The following is a 20,052-nucleotide window of genomic DNA, read 5'->3' as shown; positions in this document are numbered from 1 at the left end:
TCATCACTTGATGTTTCCGACACAAAACGCGGTTCCAGGTGCGCCTGAATGGTGCGCCCGGTGCTCGTGGACGGTGTGGCGTCGTCGCGTGAAGTGCCAAGAGGACCCGCGACATGCGCAGTGCCTTCATCACTTGATGTTTCCGACACAAAACGCGGCTCCAGGTGCGCCTGAATGGTGCGCCCGGTGCTCGTGGATGGCGTGGCGTCGTCGCGTGAAGTGCCAAGAGAACCCGCGACACGCGCGGTGCCTTCATCGCTTGATTCTTCCGGCGATGCAGAGCGCGAAGTAGAAAGTTCAGAAGAGTCCCCCGTGCTCGCACACGATGTTTCGTCCGCGTGTGAAGTGCTTGGCAGCGGCTCTGGAGCAGCGCCACCAACAGTCGTAGCCGCGCACGAAGTACTCGCCTGCGAGCCCGTAACTTCGTCAGTGCGCTGCACATCAGAAGTAATTGAAGCAGACGACTTCTTCTTCTTCACCATCGGCGATTTTCGCTTACGGGTGCCATAGGCACGCGCCGTCTTGTACTTCAGAGGTCGCCGACCCATGACCGCCAGTGAAACCCGCTTCTGAAGCTATGCTCCGCGCGTACTGACGAACATGGCGGACACGTAATCCATATTCGAAACTAAGCTCTGCGCAAGAGACAGTCACGGCGAGCCGACGTTCTCTGCTCAAATAACTAAACCCCATCGTACACGACGAGCAGCGGAGCCGCAGAGTCGAGAGGCACGTGTAGCAGACGACGCATTTTACGAATTCGTATTACCGAGATTCTACTGCACAAAAATAGAGAATAAAAGAAGCGACTGTGGACATCCAAAGTAAAATTGTGGCCTCCAAGATTTGGCGCCATTTGGCGGCCGTCTCTAAAGCTGGTACACTTCCTCCCTTCTACGAGGTGCGCTGAGAGCAAAAGTCGGTCGCAAAGGCCTATGGGAGTGTCTGCTCTTATCCAATTCGTTTATTACTCTACGGTACGGGTGAGGCTGGCACGAGCATCTACGCAGCCTTGGCAGCCTGCCGGGCAAGCCCATGGCTCTCGCTATCTTGCCCAAAATCAGCGCTGAATGAGACGGGCTGCCTGTGTTCAAAGGTAGTGTGCCGCGTTTATCGTGTTTACAGATGCCCAAAGCTTGGTAAAAGAAGGATTGGAAGGTTTGATTTGATTTGATTTAGGGGGTTTAATGTCACAAAGTGACTCAGGCTATGAGGGACGCCATAGTGAAGGGCTCCAGAAATTTCGACCACCTGGGGTTCTTAACGTGCACTGACATCGCACATTACACGGGCCTCTAGAATTTCCCATCCATTGAAATTCGCCCGCGGCAGCTGGGATTGAACCCGCGTCTTTCGGATCAACAGCCGAATGCCATAACCACTGAACCACCGCAGTGGCAAAAGGAATGGAAGGGACATATATAAGTTGTGAAGCCTGTCTGTAAAAACGATGCGCGTATGTGCAAAAGCACACACACTTGCGCTTACAGCGGAAAACGCATTTCCACTTCAATCATTGGTGATTGGAGGACACCCATCTTGCTCTTGCAGACATAGAAAAAGAAAGGATAGCAAGGGGAGGAAAAGGGAGAGCAAAATTTTCTAGGAGACAAATTTCGAGGTAGTGAAATTTCAGTATTACGAGATAAACTGCCAATTTTACCGACATTGTTCAATCGAGGCTTAACTGTAGTGACAGCATGGCGATGGCAGCGGTTGCAGCTGCACTGAAGGATGCGTGCATATAAGTATCAAAGGCTTGGCTTCACTCGACTGTGGCATGCAGAACTGAAGCATTGCCTCATATAAAGTCAACGTATCCCCTGCTTCATACACAGGGTGTTTCATGTAACTTGAACCAAGGATTTAAAAAATGCGGTAAACCGCAGCCCGCTAAAACTAACAATACATATATTCCGCTTTTATCTTCCACTTAATTGGTTCATTAACTAAGATGAATTACACAAATTTTCAAATATTCATTTCAGTACTAAGAGCGTTACGTTAGGTTGTAGAGCAGGATTAGAAACCACCGATCTAGTTTATTGTAACATAGTATCTCCTACGGGGTCCTTTTTTCCGGCACCTAAAGAAAGCCAGTGAAATAAGAAAAAATACCACGTGACTGCGCTCATGCGCTACTATATTTCAGTGCTCTGAATGGCGTTTCGAGCGAACGGAGCGTGCTCGCTGACCGTGGCGAAGTGAACGGCCGCTGCTGCGGAAAGTGCTGACGCACTGTCAAGCCACTGCTAAGAGCGGCGGCCGTTCACTTCACCACGGTCAGCGAGCACGCTCCATTTGCTCAAAACACCGTTGAGAGCTGGGACACCAAGTATAGGGGGTGTTCAGATAAGGATGGCATTCGAGGTCCCATGACCATTTTTTGTTTTCAATTGCATTTTTTTGTGATGGGCAAATGTGTTGCCATAAGGAAATCATACTTGGTTTTGCAAGAAATGCTTAGTTTTCTTGGGGAAAAAATCATTGCACACTAGATGAAAAAACCTCAATTTTGTGATTTCACGAAATCAGAAGTTTCGATCCCTGCAGGAAGTAAAATAAAATTTTGTGGAACCTGATTATTTTTTAATTGTATGCAAACTTTCTGCTGGAAGCAATGCAAGAATATTTTTTGGCTCTACAAGTCCTCTATTTCACGTAACCTCTCCAGGTCTTCCTAATGCCAGCAAAGACAAACATTCCGTCCTTCTTAACTTGGATATTCTAATGTTATTTTAGTGTTTAGCTATCTTGAGTATTGTTCAGTAATTGTACTTTATTAATTGCCATTTATTTAATTTTATACAACTGCTAATTCCCCATAGAAATTATTATTCGAAAAAATTAAACTGGTGACTTTTTTAAATGTAAATATCAGTACCTTCATGTGAAAAGGATCTGACCGGCTAATTAAGGCTGACATACAAGCCAGAGTGGGTTCAGTTACTCCATGGACTTTCTTTACACAGGACATTGGCAGCACGCATTATCCCAATGACGGTCTAGTCTCTTGCATACATAGCGTATGAGGGTTATGATGGTCCTACACGGCCATATCTGTCGCTATCCACAAGGAGTGGCTTCGAACTTCTTCCAGAATCTGAATGAAAGATTAAAAAAACATAAAAACGATGTGCTAATTCTAAGAGCCATAGCCTGCCACTTCACTGCCTGGAACGCACAAAAAAATACAAAAAAGAGTGCAAACCTCTGTCTGACAAATGCAGAGCTCACAGAAAAAATAAAGATCATATCACTAGAGATACAATTGAAGCGCAAAGAATCTTAGAGCTTGGGAAGTGCTTAGTTAGCACCCCTTCCCTGGCATTATTGTATGAAGAGCTGGCATACTTGGCAGAACATAAAAATTTAAGCAGCTTTGGTTTTCAGCTCGTGCATCACATCTCTTTCCATCTGCCATGCATCAAGCCAGGTATATCTTCACATCAATTTTCTGCGAATAAAATAGTTTTGAGTCACCGCTCTGCCTGTTCTCTCTGTCTACGTCATCGTCCCTTGCGCTGCTATTCAAACATATATTTTCCTGTCATATAATTAAGGTATTTAAAGCATGACAGTTAAATGTGGGTAAAATGAAACTGAATAAAGTCAAGGATATTTCATCACAACCGGGCTTTTGTTACATGCAGTTTTCGCGAGAGGACTCACAGGACAATGCAAAACGGAAACCAAGATAAGAAGTACATGTACATGAAATCGCCCCGAACATGTTTACAGAAAACCCTGTTGCTTGAAGTCAAACTCCTAGGAATGTTTCACAGCAGCTGCCAACACCTCCACCACGGCTCACTCAAGGCCGCTACGAGTGGGATGGGAAGAGTGGGGGAGGCGTGGGCGCAGTGGCCAAGCTAGAGGGGAGAGAGCGTGGTCACACTGCCACCGGAAGACCTGACTCAGAGGCACCTGGACCTTCCTGCACGTTCCCTCTTTCGGTATGCCCACCACTGAAAGCCCTGGAAACAGACTTTTGGCCTTGCTATGTCAACATAATCCAACGTCCCTGCTCCTGGCGCACGAGAGCTATCAGCACCAGAATCACACAAGTAACCACACAGTGGCGATTGGCGCATGATGCTCGCGCTGCATCTTATCGCTCTTATTATTTTTCATTGGTTCTGAACATGAATTGCAGTGTCACGTGCTACGACATTCCAAAAGCAAAAGAGACGTTCTCATGTATTTGACACGAGAGAGTCAAATACACAAGCTTCAATTGGCGCAGCTTTGAAAATTGAGGAATTTCATGATATAAAGGAATATGCTATATGGAGGTTCATTACATCCAGGTCTAATTATCTATATAGGGGATTTGCTGGGCCCATGTCAATACGTCATAAAATGTAGGTCATCGCATAATTGGGGTTCCACTGTATTTGCAGATAAACAGCACACTTGTTTGACTGTCTTGAACCATCGGACCAGTAACGGTCAGCAGCGTGCAAGCTCAATCACACTTAGAAAGAAACAAACAAAGAATCCCGCAACAGAAAATGCACTAAATATACATACCTCATTATCCGACTCAAAAAGAATCTGGTCATATTCACTTAAGGCTACTAGGAATATAATAGACGTCACATTCTCAAAACAGTGGATCCATTTCCTCCGCTCAGATCGCTGGCCACCGACATCCACCATTCTGCAAAAGGAAAAGAAACAATTCAATCGAAATTTAGGCAAAACATAATAAACTAAAAAGAATTCAAGCCTCAAACTGTTTGAATCCCTAAAGCACATCAACTTTTTGTTACTTTTTCGAGCTAGCAATCACAATTCCCTTTTATGAAACGCTGGAGCCACATGAAGTGATGCAAGTGGCAACGTAGCAGACACTGCGGTCATAATACAACTACCAGAACGTGCATGAAACGAAAACACATGGCACATATAGCAGAGAATTATTGCGAGGGAGCCGAGTGTCAATGCATGCTCTATGCAAGAGCATTATAATATCTCGGGAGAAGAGATAACCGTCGCAGGCATGCAATACAAGTTAGAGCAAGCAGAATATTATACTCTTTCATTACCACGCCACCATGCATCAATCAACAGTGATCAACGGATTCAAAGCATAATTTCGACCTACTGGGGCTACCAAAAACTGGTTGCACCATCTAGTGGGTAGTTTAGAGACTGTACTTTCATTTTATGCAGTTTGTATTTTTCTCAAAAGACAGCAATTTCTGAAACATTCACGAAGTTAAGGTTATAGGGTAGTGTGATCACAGCAAATGTCAGCCGCGGGGATAGCACACGCTCAAAAAAATCGCACTTGGCGAGATTCTGGTGCATCTTAAGCCGATATTTTCGATCCATCAAGCAGCAGTCGCTCTGCCGATGAAACTGCATCATCGGATTTAGATTCGGGTAATGAAACTGCGCCACCTTAGCATGAAACGCCGGCAGCTGTCCACCTGTAAGTTTCGTTTCCGTTTAAATCTGTTTGTTCGTTCCTGAAGCCAGTTCACGCATCACAGTGATGTCATGAATAATATTTCTGGTTTCTGTAGTGTCTCGACATCATATGGCCAAGATTTACTTCCACAAGCTCAAAGAAGGATCGTGTTCCAGCCAGAAGAAACCTGGGCATCGACCTAGGATTGACGCTGTAGTAGCCCTAGGCAATTCATGAAAGCTGTGGACGTCCTCTAACTGGTCCCAAAACTTCCGAAACATCTTCCGAAATAGGTTCTTGTAATACCAAGGCATTCTGCAGCTCTTTTAAAGTATATTATTACCTCTTTTTTTAGTTTCATGCGATAAATCATCACAACAAACGTTAAGGCAGATATACTATTTGTAGTGTAAGACTGGCCTTCGGCTTTGGAGTCTTCAGAGCCTGGTGCTTAACGAAGAAGACGATGAGAAGCGCCGAACGCCGAGTCCCTCGTGCGTGCTCTAGACTGACCGCTGCCTCTGGTCGGTGCCTGGACTGTACCGCTGGTTGTTCGTGACGCTCTGCTTTGAAAGACGTTCCTTATTACAAGTGGTGGAGGTGCAATGCCTGAGACCGTCACCCAAACCGCTTCACCACTTCCGTCGGCTGTCTTCTGTTCCGGCGCCACGCGCCAGCGTGACCTGGCCATCTTCAGCAACACAGATGACATGGATGTGGAGGATTGGTTGGCCTCCTATGAACGCGTAAGCGCATACAATAAGTGGGACGATACCGTCAAGCTCACCAACGTTATCTTTTATTTGAGCGACGCAGCCAATCTCTGGTTTCGAAACCACGAGGCTGACATCTCAAGCTGGACAGCTCTAAAAACCAATCCGACAGAAGTCTTTGGCCGTCCCGCAGTGCGTAAGCTTCGCGCCGAGCAACCCTTGCGAAGTCTAGCCCAGCAAACCGGTGAAAACATCACCAGTTATATAGAAGATGTCGTCGACCTCTGCAAGCATGTCAATCCTTCTATGAGCGAGGCCGACAAGATCAGATATATTATGAAAGGCATTGAGGATGATGCCTTCCAGATGCTCGTCGCCAAAGATCCCCAGACTGTCTCCGGTGTCTTCGGCTACTGCCAAAGCTTCGATGAGCAGTGCAAACAGCGCCTTTCTACCCGGCGTGCAGGCTTTCAGGAGGCCACACTTTCCAGCTTGGTTCTCCCAGGGGACGGTACTCTGGACCAACCGTCGCTCCTCCAGCGCATCCAGCAGTTTGTACGCGAGGAAGTCGCACGCCAGCTATCTGTCTACCTGCCCGCCTACGCCTGCGCCGTCGCTCACTCCCAACCTACAGCGTGTTATTGAGGAGCAGGTCGCTGAAATCCTGCCACCTCCTCAGCCACATCTCATCGCGGCTCCTCTGACGTAAGCCGATGCCGTGGAGCGGTCGCGGCCCTCACCTGCTGCCCCTGTCTACAGGCCACCTACCCGGCAGTTAGAACCCCAGCGACCTGCAACCCCACCTTACCGTCCGGTTGCCCGCCCCCGATCACAGACGCAGCTACTCAATTCCTGGCGCACACAAGAAAACCGCCCTATTTGCTACGCCTGTCGCGTCGCTGGCCACGTGGCTCGTTTGTGTCGCAGTCGCGACCACCATCCCTACGATTATAGGCGTGAGCCGACGTACGACCTTCCGTCGTCGTCCTCACCTGCGTCACACGAGCCGCCTCCGGATTCTTCTTCTCACAGTTACCATCCCCGCTCCCACCGCTCGCCGTCTCCTGCCCGCCGTTCCCATTCTCCGATGCTCCACCGCCAACCCGCCGTCCACGCGGAAAGCTAACGGCCGCAGTTCCAGAGGCAAGAACTGCGTCACGAGCGACTCACTCAAGACCTGTGCCTGCCAATATTATTACCGTGTTCGTTGAGGGAGTCGCCGTCGAAGCACTTGTTGACACTGGCGCAGCCGTTTCCGTTCAGAGTCACACCCTCTGTCGCTGACTCAAAAAAGTGACGGCGCCCCTTCCTCCCGTTTCTTTTGTTGTTGTTGTTGTGTGTTGGGTTTTATGGCACATAGGCAGCTAAGGCCATCATGCGCCAAACTCAAGGTGTAGAATTGGCTTTCTGTAGAATGTTTACGAATATCAAAAAATGCCGATGGCGTAGATGACCTAAAAACATTGTGCTGCCTAGTAAAAGAAGAGAAGAAATTTGGAAATCGCTAATGGTAAAAGCCTTGAAGAAGGTCAGGCAGCCTTAGCGGCTATCCTTGGCTAGGCAAGGATCCTGAGGCTCCCAACCAATCAAATAAAAAGCCTCAGCCTACTTCTCAGGAATGAGAAAGTGGCTGAGGTGTATCATGTAATAAAGGGAACCAGCGGTTCAAAAATTACAGTTTTTCGAGGACGCCCGCTGCTTTTAAAAAGCTAAAAACGGAGGGTATGTTAACAATGGCATTATCAGCTAAGAGCAATGTTGGGTGAAAAGGAATGTATTCATGATAAAATTGAGTGAAGTACTTTTTTCTTAGTTTTTCTAGTTTCACACGAGAATAAAATGTGGTTAACAGTAAGTTCTTCTCCGCATTCCTCGCAACCAGGTTTATCTTGTTTTGTTAGCAGGAAGTTGTGCGTGAGGTGCGTGTGGCCTATTCGCAGACGGCATAAAACCACTTCTTTAAAACGTTCCTGGTGCACACATGACTTATATTCACCCAAAACTGGTTTTACAAAGTGCAGTTTATTATTCACTTCGCTGTTCCAACGCGACTGCCATTTTTGTCTTAATTTCTGTTGAACTAATTTCATGCAGTCATTAAAGGGTATATCTACTTTTTTTATTTCCTTGCCCTGAGCTTGAGCGGCACACAAATCTGCTCTCTCATTTCCTTTTATTCTGTTGCTGTTACTATGTTGTGTATGATGTCCCCAAGTATGGGAGTGGTTGCGTTTCTAGAGTGGAGGGCTGTAAGTACACTTAAAGAGTCTGTGTAAATAATAGTGTTTTTGAGGTTCTCGTTTAGTATTTTTTTGTTGCCACACATACTGCGTAACATTCTGCGCTGAAGATGGATGCGCACTGTGGAAGTCGCATTGCTGTCTCCGAATTTCCTCGCACCACTGCACTTCCTACGTAAACATTCGTTTTTGAACCGTCAGTGTAAAAGTCCGTAAAAATACAGTATTTTTCTTCGAGTGCAAGGAATTCCTGTACTATATGTTGTTTTGGAGTTTGTTTTTTTTGGAACTGCGTAAGGGTAAAATCACAGATTGCCGGAAAATTGTGCCATGGAGGCCGTTATTGACTGTGCCCGTGCTCAGCTTGACTTGTCGCCCTACAGTGACGCTCCCTTGGACGTACCCAGTGCTGCTGCCACTACTGCGGTCGTCTCAGAGGACACAGACGTTCCAACTTTCTCTTCAGTGCTGGTGCCTCTTTCTTGTGCTGCTCTCTCAGATGCAACTGTCACTTTGCCCCCTCTTTACGATGCGCTGGCCAGAAGTCTGTTTTGCTGCCTCATGCCGTGCTGACAATTGTTCGTGGCTCCAGCGCTATCTATGTGGCCAACCCGTTCTCCTGCCCTACCACTTTACTCCGTGGCCAATCGCTTGGTAGTGTCGCCTTTTCCAATCCCGACTCAGCCTACCCCCTCGTCGATAGCATGGCCGGCCTTCACGTCAGCGCCATCACGCCCGTTCCCATCACCAATCAGTCTTCTGTCGATAATTTTCACCGTTCCGTAGCCGCACTGACGTCTACCCAACGAGACCAGCTTGTCGCCGTTCTGCACCGATTTCAAGCTTCATTTGACTACCAGCAACCTTCCTTGGGCTGCAACACCACCGTTACCCTCTGTATTGACACTGGAACCCATGCCACTTTGCGCCAACGTCCGTACCGCTTGTCAGCCGCTGAGCGCCGCATCATTGACGAGCAGGTGACCGACATGCTCAAGCGCCACGTGATACAGACCAGCTTGTCGCCGTTCTGCACCGTTTTCAAGCTTCGTTTGACTACCAGCGGCCTTCCTTGGGCTGCACCACCACCATTACCCACTGTATTGACACTGGAACCCATGCCCCTTTGCGCCAACGTCCGTACCGCTTGTCAGCCGCTGAGCGCCGCATCATTGACGAGCAGGTGACCGACATGCTCAAGCGCCACGTGATACAGACCAGCTTGTCGCCGTTCTGCACCGTTTTCAAGCTTCGTTTGACTACCAGCAACCTTCCTTGGGCCGCACCACCACCATTACCCACTGTATTGACACTGGAACCCATGCCCCTTTGCGCCAACGTCCGTACCGCTTGTCAGCCGCTGAGCGCCGCATCATTGACGAGCAGGTGACCGACATGCTCAAGCGCCACGTGATACAGCCGTCGCACAGCCCATGGGCATCGCCACTGGTCCTGGTCAAGAAAAAAGACAGTTCCATCCTGTTCTGCGTGGACTACCGTCATCTGAACAAGATTACACGCAAGGAAGTTTACCCTCTCCCCCGTATCGACGATGCCCTCGACTGCCTGCAGGGCTCCGAGTTCTTTTCTTCATTGGACTTGCGCTCCGGTTACTGGCAGGTGCCGATGGCCCAAAAACTGCGTTCATCACACCCGACAGGCTTTATGAATTTAATGTTATGCCCTTCAGCCTCTGCAATGCACCCGCCACATTCGAGCGCATGATGGACAGCATACTCTGAGGGCTCAAATGGCACACATGCCTTTGTTATCTAGACGACGTTGTGATCTTTTCCCCGGACTTTTCCTCTCACCTCCAGCACCCTGAGACTGCTCTTCGCTGCCTGGCCAACGCTAGCCTCCAACTCAATTTGAAAAAAGTGCCGCTTCAGAGCTTGGCAGCTCACTATTCTCGGACATGCCGTGTCGAAGGATGGCGTTCTCCCGGACTCGGCCAAGTTAAGAGCTTTGGCCGAATTTCCGAAGCCCACTTCTGTAAAAGACCTCCGCAGCTTCGTCGGCCTCTGCTCCTACTTCCGCCGCTTTGTCGGCAATTTCGCCACTATCATCGACCCCCTGACCAAGCTCCTTACCAGCCACAAGCTTTCGGCCTGGTCGCCAGCCTGTGATGAAGCGTTTACGACACTCCATCGCCTCCTGACCACTCCACCAATTCTGCGTCACTTCGACCCTCGTTCTCCGACCGAACTCCACACCGATGCCAGCAGCGTCGGCCTCGGTGCAGTACTCGCTCAGCGCAAGCAAAGCTTTGACGAATATGCTGTCGCTTAAGCTAGCTGGACACTCACAAAAGCTGAAGCCAACTATTCTGTCACCGAGAAGGGGTGTTTAGCCATCCTTTGGGCGATCGTCAAATTTCGCCCCTACCTGCACGGGCGCCATTTTGACGTTGTCATCGATCACCACGACCTCTGATGGTTGTCATCTTTTGAAAGATCCCTCTGATCGACTGGCGCGCTGAGCTCTGCGACGCCAAGAGTACGACATTCGCGTTATGTATCGTTCGAGCCGCAAACATGCCGATGCCCTCTCACGTTCCCCTGTACCATCTGAGGCAGTGCCTTGCATATCCGCCCTGCCTTCTTTTGACGTTTGACTCCGCTGATATGGCTTCCGAGCAACACAAAGACCCATGGATCACTTGCCTCTTAGATCTCTTATCTGGCCAATCGTCTCAACCTCTTTCCCGTGATCTCCGTCGTCAGTCCCACCATTTCGACATCCGAGACGAGCTTCCGTACTGCCACAACTATCTCCCAGATGGTCGCAAGTGGCTTCTCGTCATTCCGACACATCTGCGCTCCTTCATTTGCTCTTCCTGCCTCGATGATCCCCAGTGTGCCCATGCCGGATTCTTGAAGACCTTCACCCGTCTATGACAGCGGTACTACTGGCTTGGGATGGCCCGTTATGTCCGCCAGTTCGTTCAGTCCAGCACTGCATGCCAGCGATGCAAACATCCACTTCGCCGACCCGCCGCTCCAATGCAGCCGCTGCCTTGCACAGCGCAGCCCTTTGAGTGTGCTGGCATCGACCTCTACGGCCCTCTTCCCAGTACATCAACCGGGAACCGTTGGATCATCGTTGCTATCGACCACCTTACACACGTTATGCTGAAACGTCGCCTTTACCACCCGCTACAGCCCACGACATAGCATCCTTCATTCTCCATCGCATCATTCTTCGCCATGGTGCGCCCAAAGAGCTGCTCAGTGATAGAGGTCCGGCTTTCCTCTCTGAAGTTGTAGAAGCTCTCCTTCAGGAATGCAACGTCGTTCACCGCACCAGCCCCGCCTACCAACCCCAGCATTTCAACCGCACCCTCGGCGACATGCTGGCCATGTATGTTGCTTCCGACCATTGTAACTGGGACCGTGTTCTCCCTTTTGTCACATACGCTTATAACTCCATTGTTCAAGCCACCACTGGATTCTCTCCGTACTTTCTCCTGCACGGCCGTGAGCCTTCTTGCACAAAGGACAACATTCTACCTTACCGCCCTGATGCTTCTGAATTTACAACTCTTTCTCAAGCCGCAACTTATGCCGAAGAATGCGGACAGCTTGCCCGGTCCTTCACTTCTCACGCCCAGCAGCAGCAGAAAAGCACCCGTGATCTCCCTGAACTTCCTCTCGCTTACCTTCCTGACTCTTTGGTCTGGCTCTGGGTACCCTCCTCAAGTCCCGGCCTTTCCTCCAAACTTGTTAGCAAGTACCAGGGACCCTACCGTATTCTTCAGCAGACATCCCCCGTCAATTACCTCATCGAACCCCTTACGCCATCCCCTGATCATCGTCGCCGAGGCCGCGCCATTGTCCACACGACCCGCCTCAAACCATACTACGACCCCACCGTCGTCACATCGCCCTAGGCAGCCAGGATGGCGCCCTTTCGCCCGGGCGGAATTGTAAGACTGGCCTTCGGCTTTGGAATCTTCAGAGGCTGGCGCTTAACGAAGAAGACGACGAGAAGCGCCGAACGTTCCGAAGCTCGAGCGCGGAACGCTCGGTCCCTCGTGCGTATACCGGACTGACCGCTGCCTCTCGTCGGTGCCTGCACTGTACCGCTGGTTGTTCGCGACGCTGTGGTTTGCAAGATGTTCCTTATTGCAGTAGTGGTATTTGCTGAAGGGCTAGTTGGTTCGTGCTATAAATTTGAATGGCGCAAAGGACACGATAACAGGAAAAACAAAACAAAGAGCACAGAAAGAGTGCCTTACTATCAAATGAATTTATTGCTGAAAACACCATCTTTTTTTAATATGCCGGTATAATATCACAGCCAGAACAAAGTAACTAGGAGAAATATAAAATCATCATAAAATGACAGAGTTCCTGCTATCTTTTTTTTCGGCTTCTTCAACAGTGTTCTCAGTTAAAGCTTGTAATGTTAAAAGGTACCTTTATCAACCTGCACAGTAACACCTCTTTCAAAGTCATCGGGACTGCAAAAAATATTTCAATTAGTCAGGTTTTTTACTTAACAAAGTGCAGCAAAAATGAGACGAGGCAAAAAATTTTGTAGCGGGGACGTGTTACCAATACTGGACACAGTGACTACCATATACAACCATGCAAAATGCTACCCATCAACTCGTAGCACTTAAGCCAGTGTCAAATTGCGGAAACACAGCAGTGACATCGACCAACGGCGTTCGCTAGCGAGCTGTCAACAAGTCGCTTAACCAACTCGGTCCACAACTTCTTGTCACACTGCATGCATGGCAGAGAAACAAGACCAGTTGCTGCGGTATTGTCTTGGTAAGACAGCTTTCGGGAAGCAGAAAAATAAACAAACAACAACCGTGGATCTGCTTTGCCCTGTTCACTGGCCAGGCGAATTTCCTGGAGAGACAGTGGACCAAGCACAGCCCTTTGCGGTGATTGACTGCTTCTGTGCTTGGAAATGCCCTTTGCAAAGTGCCAAAAAAGTGTTTCCTTTCATCGCAATGCCGTCGTCTGTGCCGCGGTACGGCGTCTTGCAGGCGGGCGCATACAAACGGGCAGGCTGCCGTGGCCACCGTCGACTGGCGGATGCGGCCGCCGTGGAGAAGCACATTTCCTACGATCCCCATCACATTCTTGTAAGCAAGCGCACACTTCTGACGCACGCGGCTATGTAGGGAGCCAAAAGGAATGCCTTGTGCCTTGTGTAGAGACTGCCTCGGCAGCAAGCTCCAGCAGTTTCTTGATGGGGTTGTGTACGAGAACCACCCATGCAGGTGCCGGGAGACGAGTGTTCCAGCTGATCGCATGAACATGCCGCCGCCGTTTTCATGAGCTGATCGTGATGACTGAAGAGAGGCGCTTTCTATGGGATGTAACAGACCCAAAATATCAATGGCGTGATCTCAAGGAATCTTCCTTTCAGAAGATTAGTTGGGACCGCAGGTGGGAGCGGGTTACCTGTCCTGCTATTCGTAAACTTGAGATGAACAAGAAAGCAGTGCTGCATTTTTTTTTCTTTGAGATAGCAATCGTAATAATTTTACTGGGTTCCCATTTCATTGCAAGAATGATGTGTATAATTTACATTCTTTTAGTACTCTGACAGGCTGGAACAAACTCTATGAATCCGGCGAGATTGTGGTGTGATCTGTAGTGACGCGTAATTACGGTAATACATATTATTATTATACTTCAATAGGGCAGAAAGCCGGCCGGGGTGGTAATGCACTTGGGAACAGCGCAGCTCAAAATACGAAATGCATAGAAGTAGGCACAGGACACAGAAAGTAGACGCATGTAGCCAGCATTTAATTCTCCGACATCGTTTTCGAAAGCGCCTTGTTTAGGCGCCCTTCGCAGCCAGTCCGTCATCCATTTGAAGCACGGTTTCTTCTGCGGTAGCGGCTCGTTGTCTGAGTCAGAATCGACGGTATAGTAGCAGCAAGGCTGCTGTTCAGCAGCCGCGCAGGTGATAGTTTGTCCGATATTCTGTAAAACCGCCAGTAGCTATGGCAGCGCAAGGTGGCTCCAGTTTCCGTGGCTGTGCACACGCAGCAATCGTGCATGGAGGAGATCGCACAAGCAACAGCAGAGGAGCAGCGGTTTTTCTGGTTTGACAGAGTTTCTGAACAAGTGGCGCACATGTGGCCGACACATGCTGGCGGGTGACAGCGACAAGTTTCCCGATGGCGAACCAGGCAGCCACCAGCAGCATAGCCCAGACTTGCATTGATGAATTCATTAGTTGCCCTCCTTCCTTGGTTGTAGATGGCAACAGCCTCAGCAGCAGCCCGCTTCACACTTTCCAAAGAAACATTCCAATATTTTGAGTGAGAGTGTAGGCTCTCACTCGCATTCTGAGTCTTTCCTTCACTGCACCGTGCCAACAGGTGCTCATCGCTGAGCCTTGCAAACACTGGCTCTAGAGCAGCCCCAACCCAAGCCGGGAGGGCACTATTGTGTGGAGGTGGAAGTTAACCATTGGCCAAGGCTCTGTTGAACTTGCACCAAGAGTCAGCACCCTCAGGGCACTTGGAGTGGTTCGGGACATCATCTGTAGAAGTCATGTGGAGGAGTGTAGCTTCCACTGCCCTCTTCATGCCTGGAACATCATTACTGTTGCTCCTCAGGGCATAGCCGTAGTAGTTGGTGATCTTCTTTATCTTTTCCTGCGTCAGCTTGCCTCTTCCGCCAAGAGATTCACCTTGAGCCTTCTTTCTATCAACCAGGTTCGGCAGAGCAGTCCCCATTCGCTTATGAACGTGGTTGATGCAATCCTTCTTGTCAATCTTTATGAATCCGTACACTTTTGCTTCTGACAAAGCATGAAAAGTCCGGCTGTCTCCATCAGAGAGGACAGTCGTGTAGCGCAGACCATACTTGGCCAGAGACCTCTGAAACATGGTCAGCGCAGCCTCCACTTCCATGCAGCCCAGAGTTACAATCGATGTTTCGCTGCCACTCGTGGGTGGCGAGCCAGTCACTATAGCCTTCATCTTGTGGCTGTGGTCCCAAGGCACATCCCAGTCAAAAGTTCGAGTAAATAATGTGGTCAATCACAAGACCAGTGTACAGCTCAACAATGCAGGCCACACTGATATGAGAGCTATGACCTCGGGTCATCCACGAACCATCAAAAATAACGTCAATGTTCCCAACTGGATTCATGAAGTCTCTATAGAGATCCTTGCAGCTTCGCTTGCAGTTGCTGTGCTCTCGCAGGCTTTCACAAAAGCTTTTAGGTGTCCCTGAAAGGTCTTGTGGTGCAAACGTCGGTGTGACAGGTTCATACAGGCACAAAAGTCTGCAAGGGCAGTCACGCCTTTGCCTATCATCTGTATTCCCTTCATGGCCCTCACGATGACCTCGAAGGGAGTTATGTTGGCAGTTCCCCTAACTCGCGGGGAAGAAAATTGCTTCCTCTAGAAGTTGCAGCTGCCGCCAACGAGCTGGAGCTTTACAGCTAAGCCATACTCCTTGTCTGTTGCGCCGCAGGTTCCGCACTTCGCTTGCGCAAAAAAATCTGTTTAAAATTTTCATGTCCACAATCACGAACTTGGTACCAGCATCACCGGTCTGGCACACCGTGCTGACGCCAAGAAGTTCAAACTTGCGCTGGGTCGCCAACTTTTCCGACAGAGCGGACTTCGTATGCACCGATCGCTCAACAAGCTGTGCCTGCTCCGCCGCAGAGTAGTATACGGCATCAACACGAACTGTACCGTGATCCGAGATGCAATTCGTGCTGGAATTCGGTCCCGCAGTGTCGTCAGCGAGCAGCGTGGTTGACGTTCCTGGCAGATCCAGCGAGTCCGGCACCGGCTCTAACAAAGGTCCCGACGGCGGGCTTGTGGCCAACGCCTTCGGCTTTTTGTTCCACGCTTGTTTCTTACGGCTTCCAAAAGCTCGTTGCGTGCGCGGTTTAAGCTGACTGTCTCCCGTCATCTTGATCGCATGAAAAAACTCCCGGCACAAAGCAGAAACACAGCGCGTCGAGAAAAAACAAGCGCAAAAGCAGACGCGCACGAAGCGGCAGCAATGCTGGTGAACGCAAAAGAGAAAGAAAAAAAAATTACGCGCCGGTCACGCCAGCCAATGGCAGGTGCGGAACGGCGCGCTTGAAAAACGCGGCATGCGCGAGCGAATCAGTGACCCGGAAACGGTCTTTGGAAAACCAGCCACGGCAGTCGTTTTGGTTGAGCGACGCCATTTTGAGATATTGCGAATTGTGCACAAAGAAAACAGCTTCAAACCAAGCCGAAGATGGCGGCGATCGGCCAGCTGCAGCGTCCGTGGCACGCGCAGGGAGTTCGAACAAATTTTGCCTTTTTGGGGGCATTTCGTGGCTGCTGTGGTATATTGAAAGCATATTTTATCGCATTTCCAGACCAAATTTAGCGTTAATTTGAGAATAGGTGCTCGAAGGGTCAAAACGTTCCGAAAATGAGTTTTGCTCAAAATCGATTTTTTGACCATTTTTGACTGTTCTAAGACCTGCGTCTCCCCTTAAGAGTGAAAGCTCTACTTCACAACCAAAGATGCAAAAGCCAGACCATCGCTGAAGCCTTGACCTTGAACAAATAAATAAATTTAAAAAATAAACATTGCGGCAACTGGGATTTGAACCCGCAGCAGTGCGAACAGACCAGTTTCGCTGGCCACTGCATAAGAACACTCTCTCGTGTTGTTCATTGCACATCGTTGTCTTCATCAACTTCCATCTATGGCACGAACAGATCAGATCAGCTTAACCTCGATCAGATCTTAACTTGAGTCTAATATCGTTGCAAGATGTTCAGACGAGCCAGCAAAGCAAAATGATAAGCTGGTTAGGCTAAACACATGCTTTCGCTTGTCTACTCAGTTTAACTACATTAAAACCCCACCAATTTCTTTTTTTCATTTACTCTGAAAATTTTTGGCTCACAGAGAAAAACTTATGTCAAAGACACTGTGAAAACAGACTTTTTCATGTAGTGTCAGCAAACATTTTCGAACTCAAAAAATTTCTTAAGTTATATTTTCAGACATTTAATGGCTAGTTTCTAAACAAATTTGAAACCTTTCTTACAAACCCTTTTTTTTTGGTCCTGAAGCCACTTGCACCGGTTCGATCCGAAACAGAATGTCACTAGAGTTGAACCCGGTACTGAAGCCGAAAGGTGTGAACCCAAACCCGAAAAAATTCTGGTTTGACACCCTGCTTAAGTAAATGTGTTCAGAAAGCACAATCTATTGCCATCATTTTCAAGAATTTTGTATTCTTTCATGCATATGTATTCAGGAAAAAACTCTCACAGCTATCAAGAACAGTCATTTTTCCCACGGTTGTTTACATCAACAGCATGCCAAGAGAGTTGGGAGGCACATGTCTGCTAAGAGGGGCACAGAACGACACAAAGAAGCTAGAAGAGCCAGTTGACAGATACAATTTGACAGACATACTGACATACAGTGAAGACTTCCACCCCGTTACATGGTCATTTCAAAGGCCCTCATACTAAGTCTATCGAACCGAAGTTCAATTGAGCTCTGCTGCTACATGGGTGGCCCAATGGCTACAGAGTCAAGGGAACAGCACAGAACCCTATCGCGATTTCGAGGGCCTTTGAGCGGCGGCTGTGTGCAATCTCAGGCAGAGTGTTGCAGCAACTTGCTGGGGAATAAAAAGCTGGAGGGCATTCTTATGCTCCACCTTAAGGGCATGACACAACAGCAATAAGTCAATGCCCATATATGCGGAATTGGTCATTCTCTACTTTACCTTCATAAATCCCTGGGAGTCCTCATACCACTTCTAGCAAAGCGGTGAGGTGGTTAAGTGATGCGCCACTGTCCGGCAAAAGATGGCAGATGCTGCCACCGGTGGGCGAGAGCCCGGTTGGTCTTCCTGAGCAACCTCTCGTGGTCAATCATTAATTTAACAGGTACCAGCCAGGGTGGGCAGTTTGCCCACAACTCGGGGGCAGGTTGAGATGATGTCACAAGGTCACGCAACCTAGGTGGCTCATCTGCCCCCTAGGTTGCTCCTCTGGGAATTTTTCATACATTTCTTGCTCATGGACAACAGCAACGGGTTTTCTGCGACATGGTGCCCTTAACACTGTCGCGCTTAAACAGTGTAGTATGAAACCGCTCGCATGAAAGCGAAATTTACGTTGTGGAAAAGTTGGTACTTGCTGTCTCCTATTAAGACGAAAACTGCGCGACAACAGCGATTTCTCGCACTTCCATCAAATGTTTTAATTCGTGCACATTACCGCGAGTGGCGCAAGCAGGACAGCTCCACAATGTTAAGGTTCTCTGCAGCTTCTTTCAGTTGCCAAAATGGCAGCACTGAAGCTTCTTTGCCTGTGGCATCGCATGTGAGGAGACTTCACCGCACAAACAGCGAACAGCACGTGACGAACACGGAGTATCAGCACAAACTGGATCAACTGAAATGCCATGGAACTGGAATACCATAGAACTATAATGGACGCAAGGGAACTGCACACTGGCGCCAGAGCGGCAAGACACCTTCGAAAAACAAAGAAGATAAGTAACAAGGCAATCGTCGTACCAAACAGTGTGCGGCTTGGCTGGCTCGCTGATATGCGCAGCCGATAGCGACCATCGCCGGGGGCTGACGACGAAGCTCCAAAACAAAACTATGCAGCCGGATTTTCTCTCGGCCCATCGACGGGAACCTGCCGACCGTCAACATGCCTACCTTTGCGCGCATATCAGAAGGGCCCAGGAGAAAATGTAATACACAATTCAGGCCTGTGGACTAATACCTGGAAGATCGTCAGTCGACCACGTCAAATCTTTACACGGTGCCTCTTCGGGGAGCAGTCCGAATTGACCAATGTGAACCCTGCAGCATCCAAATAAACGAGTTCTCGACACCATAGACTTACATGGGTGCTTGGCGGGACTCCGATGACAGTCCGAATTTCTGAATTAGCGGGGCCGAATAGGGACTAGACAGGTGAACATGTGGCACCGCCTCTCGGCGCATTGGAGTGCGCAGTCTATCACTGGTTTCTGTGGAGTTTGCTTCAGTGCTCTTAATGTTTTGGTGGTGTTGCGCGTGAATATGTCAGGTGAAACGAAGTCTAGGCAGACGTGCTATGTTGTTGGCTGCACTAAAAGCTATGCAAACTCGTCAGACACTTCCAAGCCGACTCATTTCTACTGGTTTACATCACAACAGCTTCTGCACCAGCATGGTGGGTGATCTGGATAGGGTTGGTTCGAAGACAGAGGTACAAATGCACGTATCTGATTACAGTGCTTCCAAGCCGATTCATTTCTACCGGTTTACATCACCACGGTGTCCACACCAGCATGAAAGGTGTGTTACCTGGATAGGGTTGGTTCGAAGACAGAGGTGCAAATGCACTGGTTTGATTACTGCGTGGCCGTGGAAACTTTGCGGCACTCTTCAAAATTTTGCTGTAACCAGGAGCTTTATACCTTCTGTTCCCCAGGGAGCCGAAGCTGCACTCCCACACCTGTAGTCGTCATTTTATCGGAAATTGGGAGAATCCAACAACCCATGTTACAACCCGAGCATTTTTCCACCTGTGTAAAACAAAATGCCGACACCTATGGATTGCCAAGGGTTGACTGATGTCAGCCTGTGTTTTTTTATTTACTTCGGGAACTGCGATTCAAACTCGGCGCCCTCTTATAACGTCATAGGACGGAGTGACATGAAAGGTGAC

At 49.0% G+C, this 20,052-nt stretch overlaps 1 protein-coding gene across 5 annotated transcripts in view; it reads right to left on the bottom strand.

Moving 5' to 3' along the window:
- Window positions 1–20,052, bottom strand: part of Galphaq (G protein alpha q subunit) — a 76,559-nt gene that overhangs the window by 34,750 nt on the left and 21,757 nt on the right. For all 5 annotated transcript variants that reach the window (XM_077668351.1, XM_077668349.1, XM_077668347.1 and 2 more), the window contains one exon: window positions 4,534–4,663. In XM_077668351.1, the coding sequence (XP_077524477.1) occupies window positions 4,534–4,663 (130 nt within the window). The remainder of the gene's footprint in view (window positions 1–4,533; window positions 4,664–20,052) is intronic.

The sequence above is a fragment of the Amblyomma americanum genome, chromosome 6 (assembly GCF_052857255.1).
Source record: "Amblyomma americanum isolate KBUSLIRL-KWMA chromosome 6, ASM5285725v1, whole genome shotgun sequence".
NCBI classification, from domain to species: Eukaryota; Metazoa; Arthropoda; class Arachnida; order Ixodida; family Ixodidae; genus Amblyomma; species Amblyomma americanum.
Note: the sequence above shows the minus strand (reverse complement) of the source record. Positions and strands in the feature narration are given on the sequence as shown.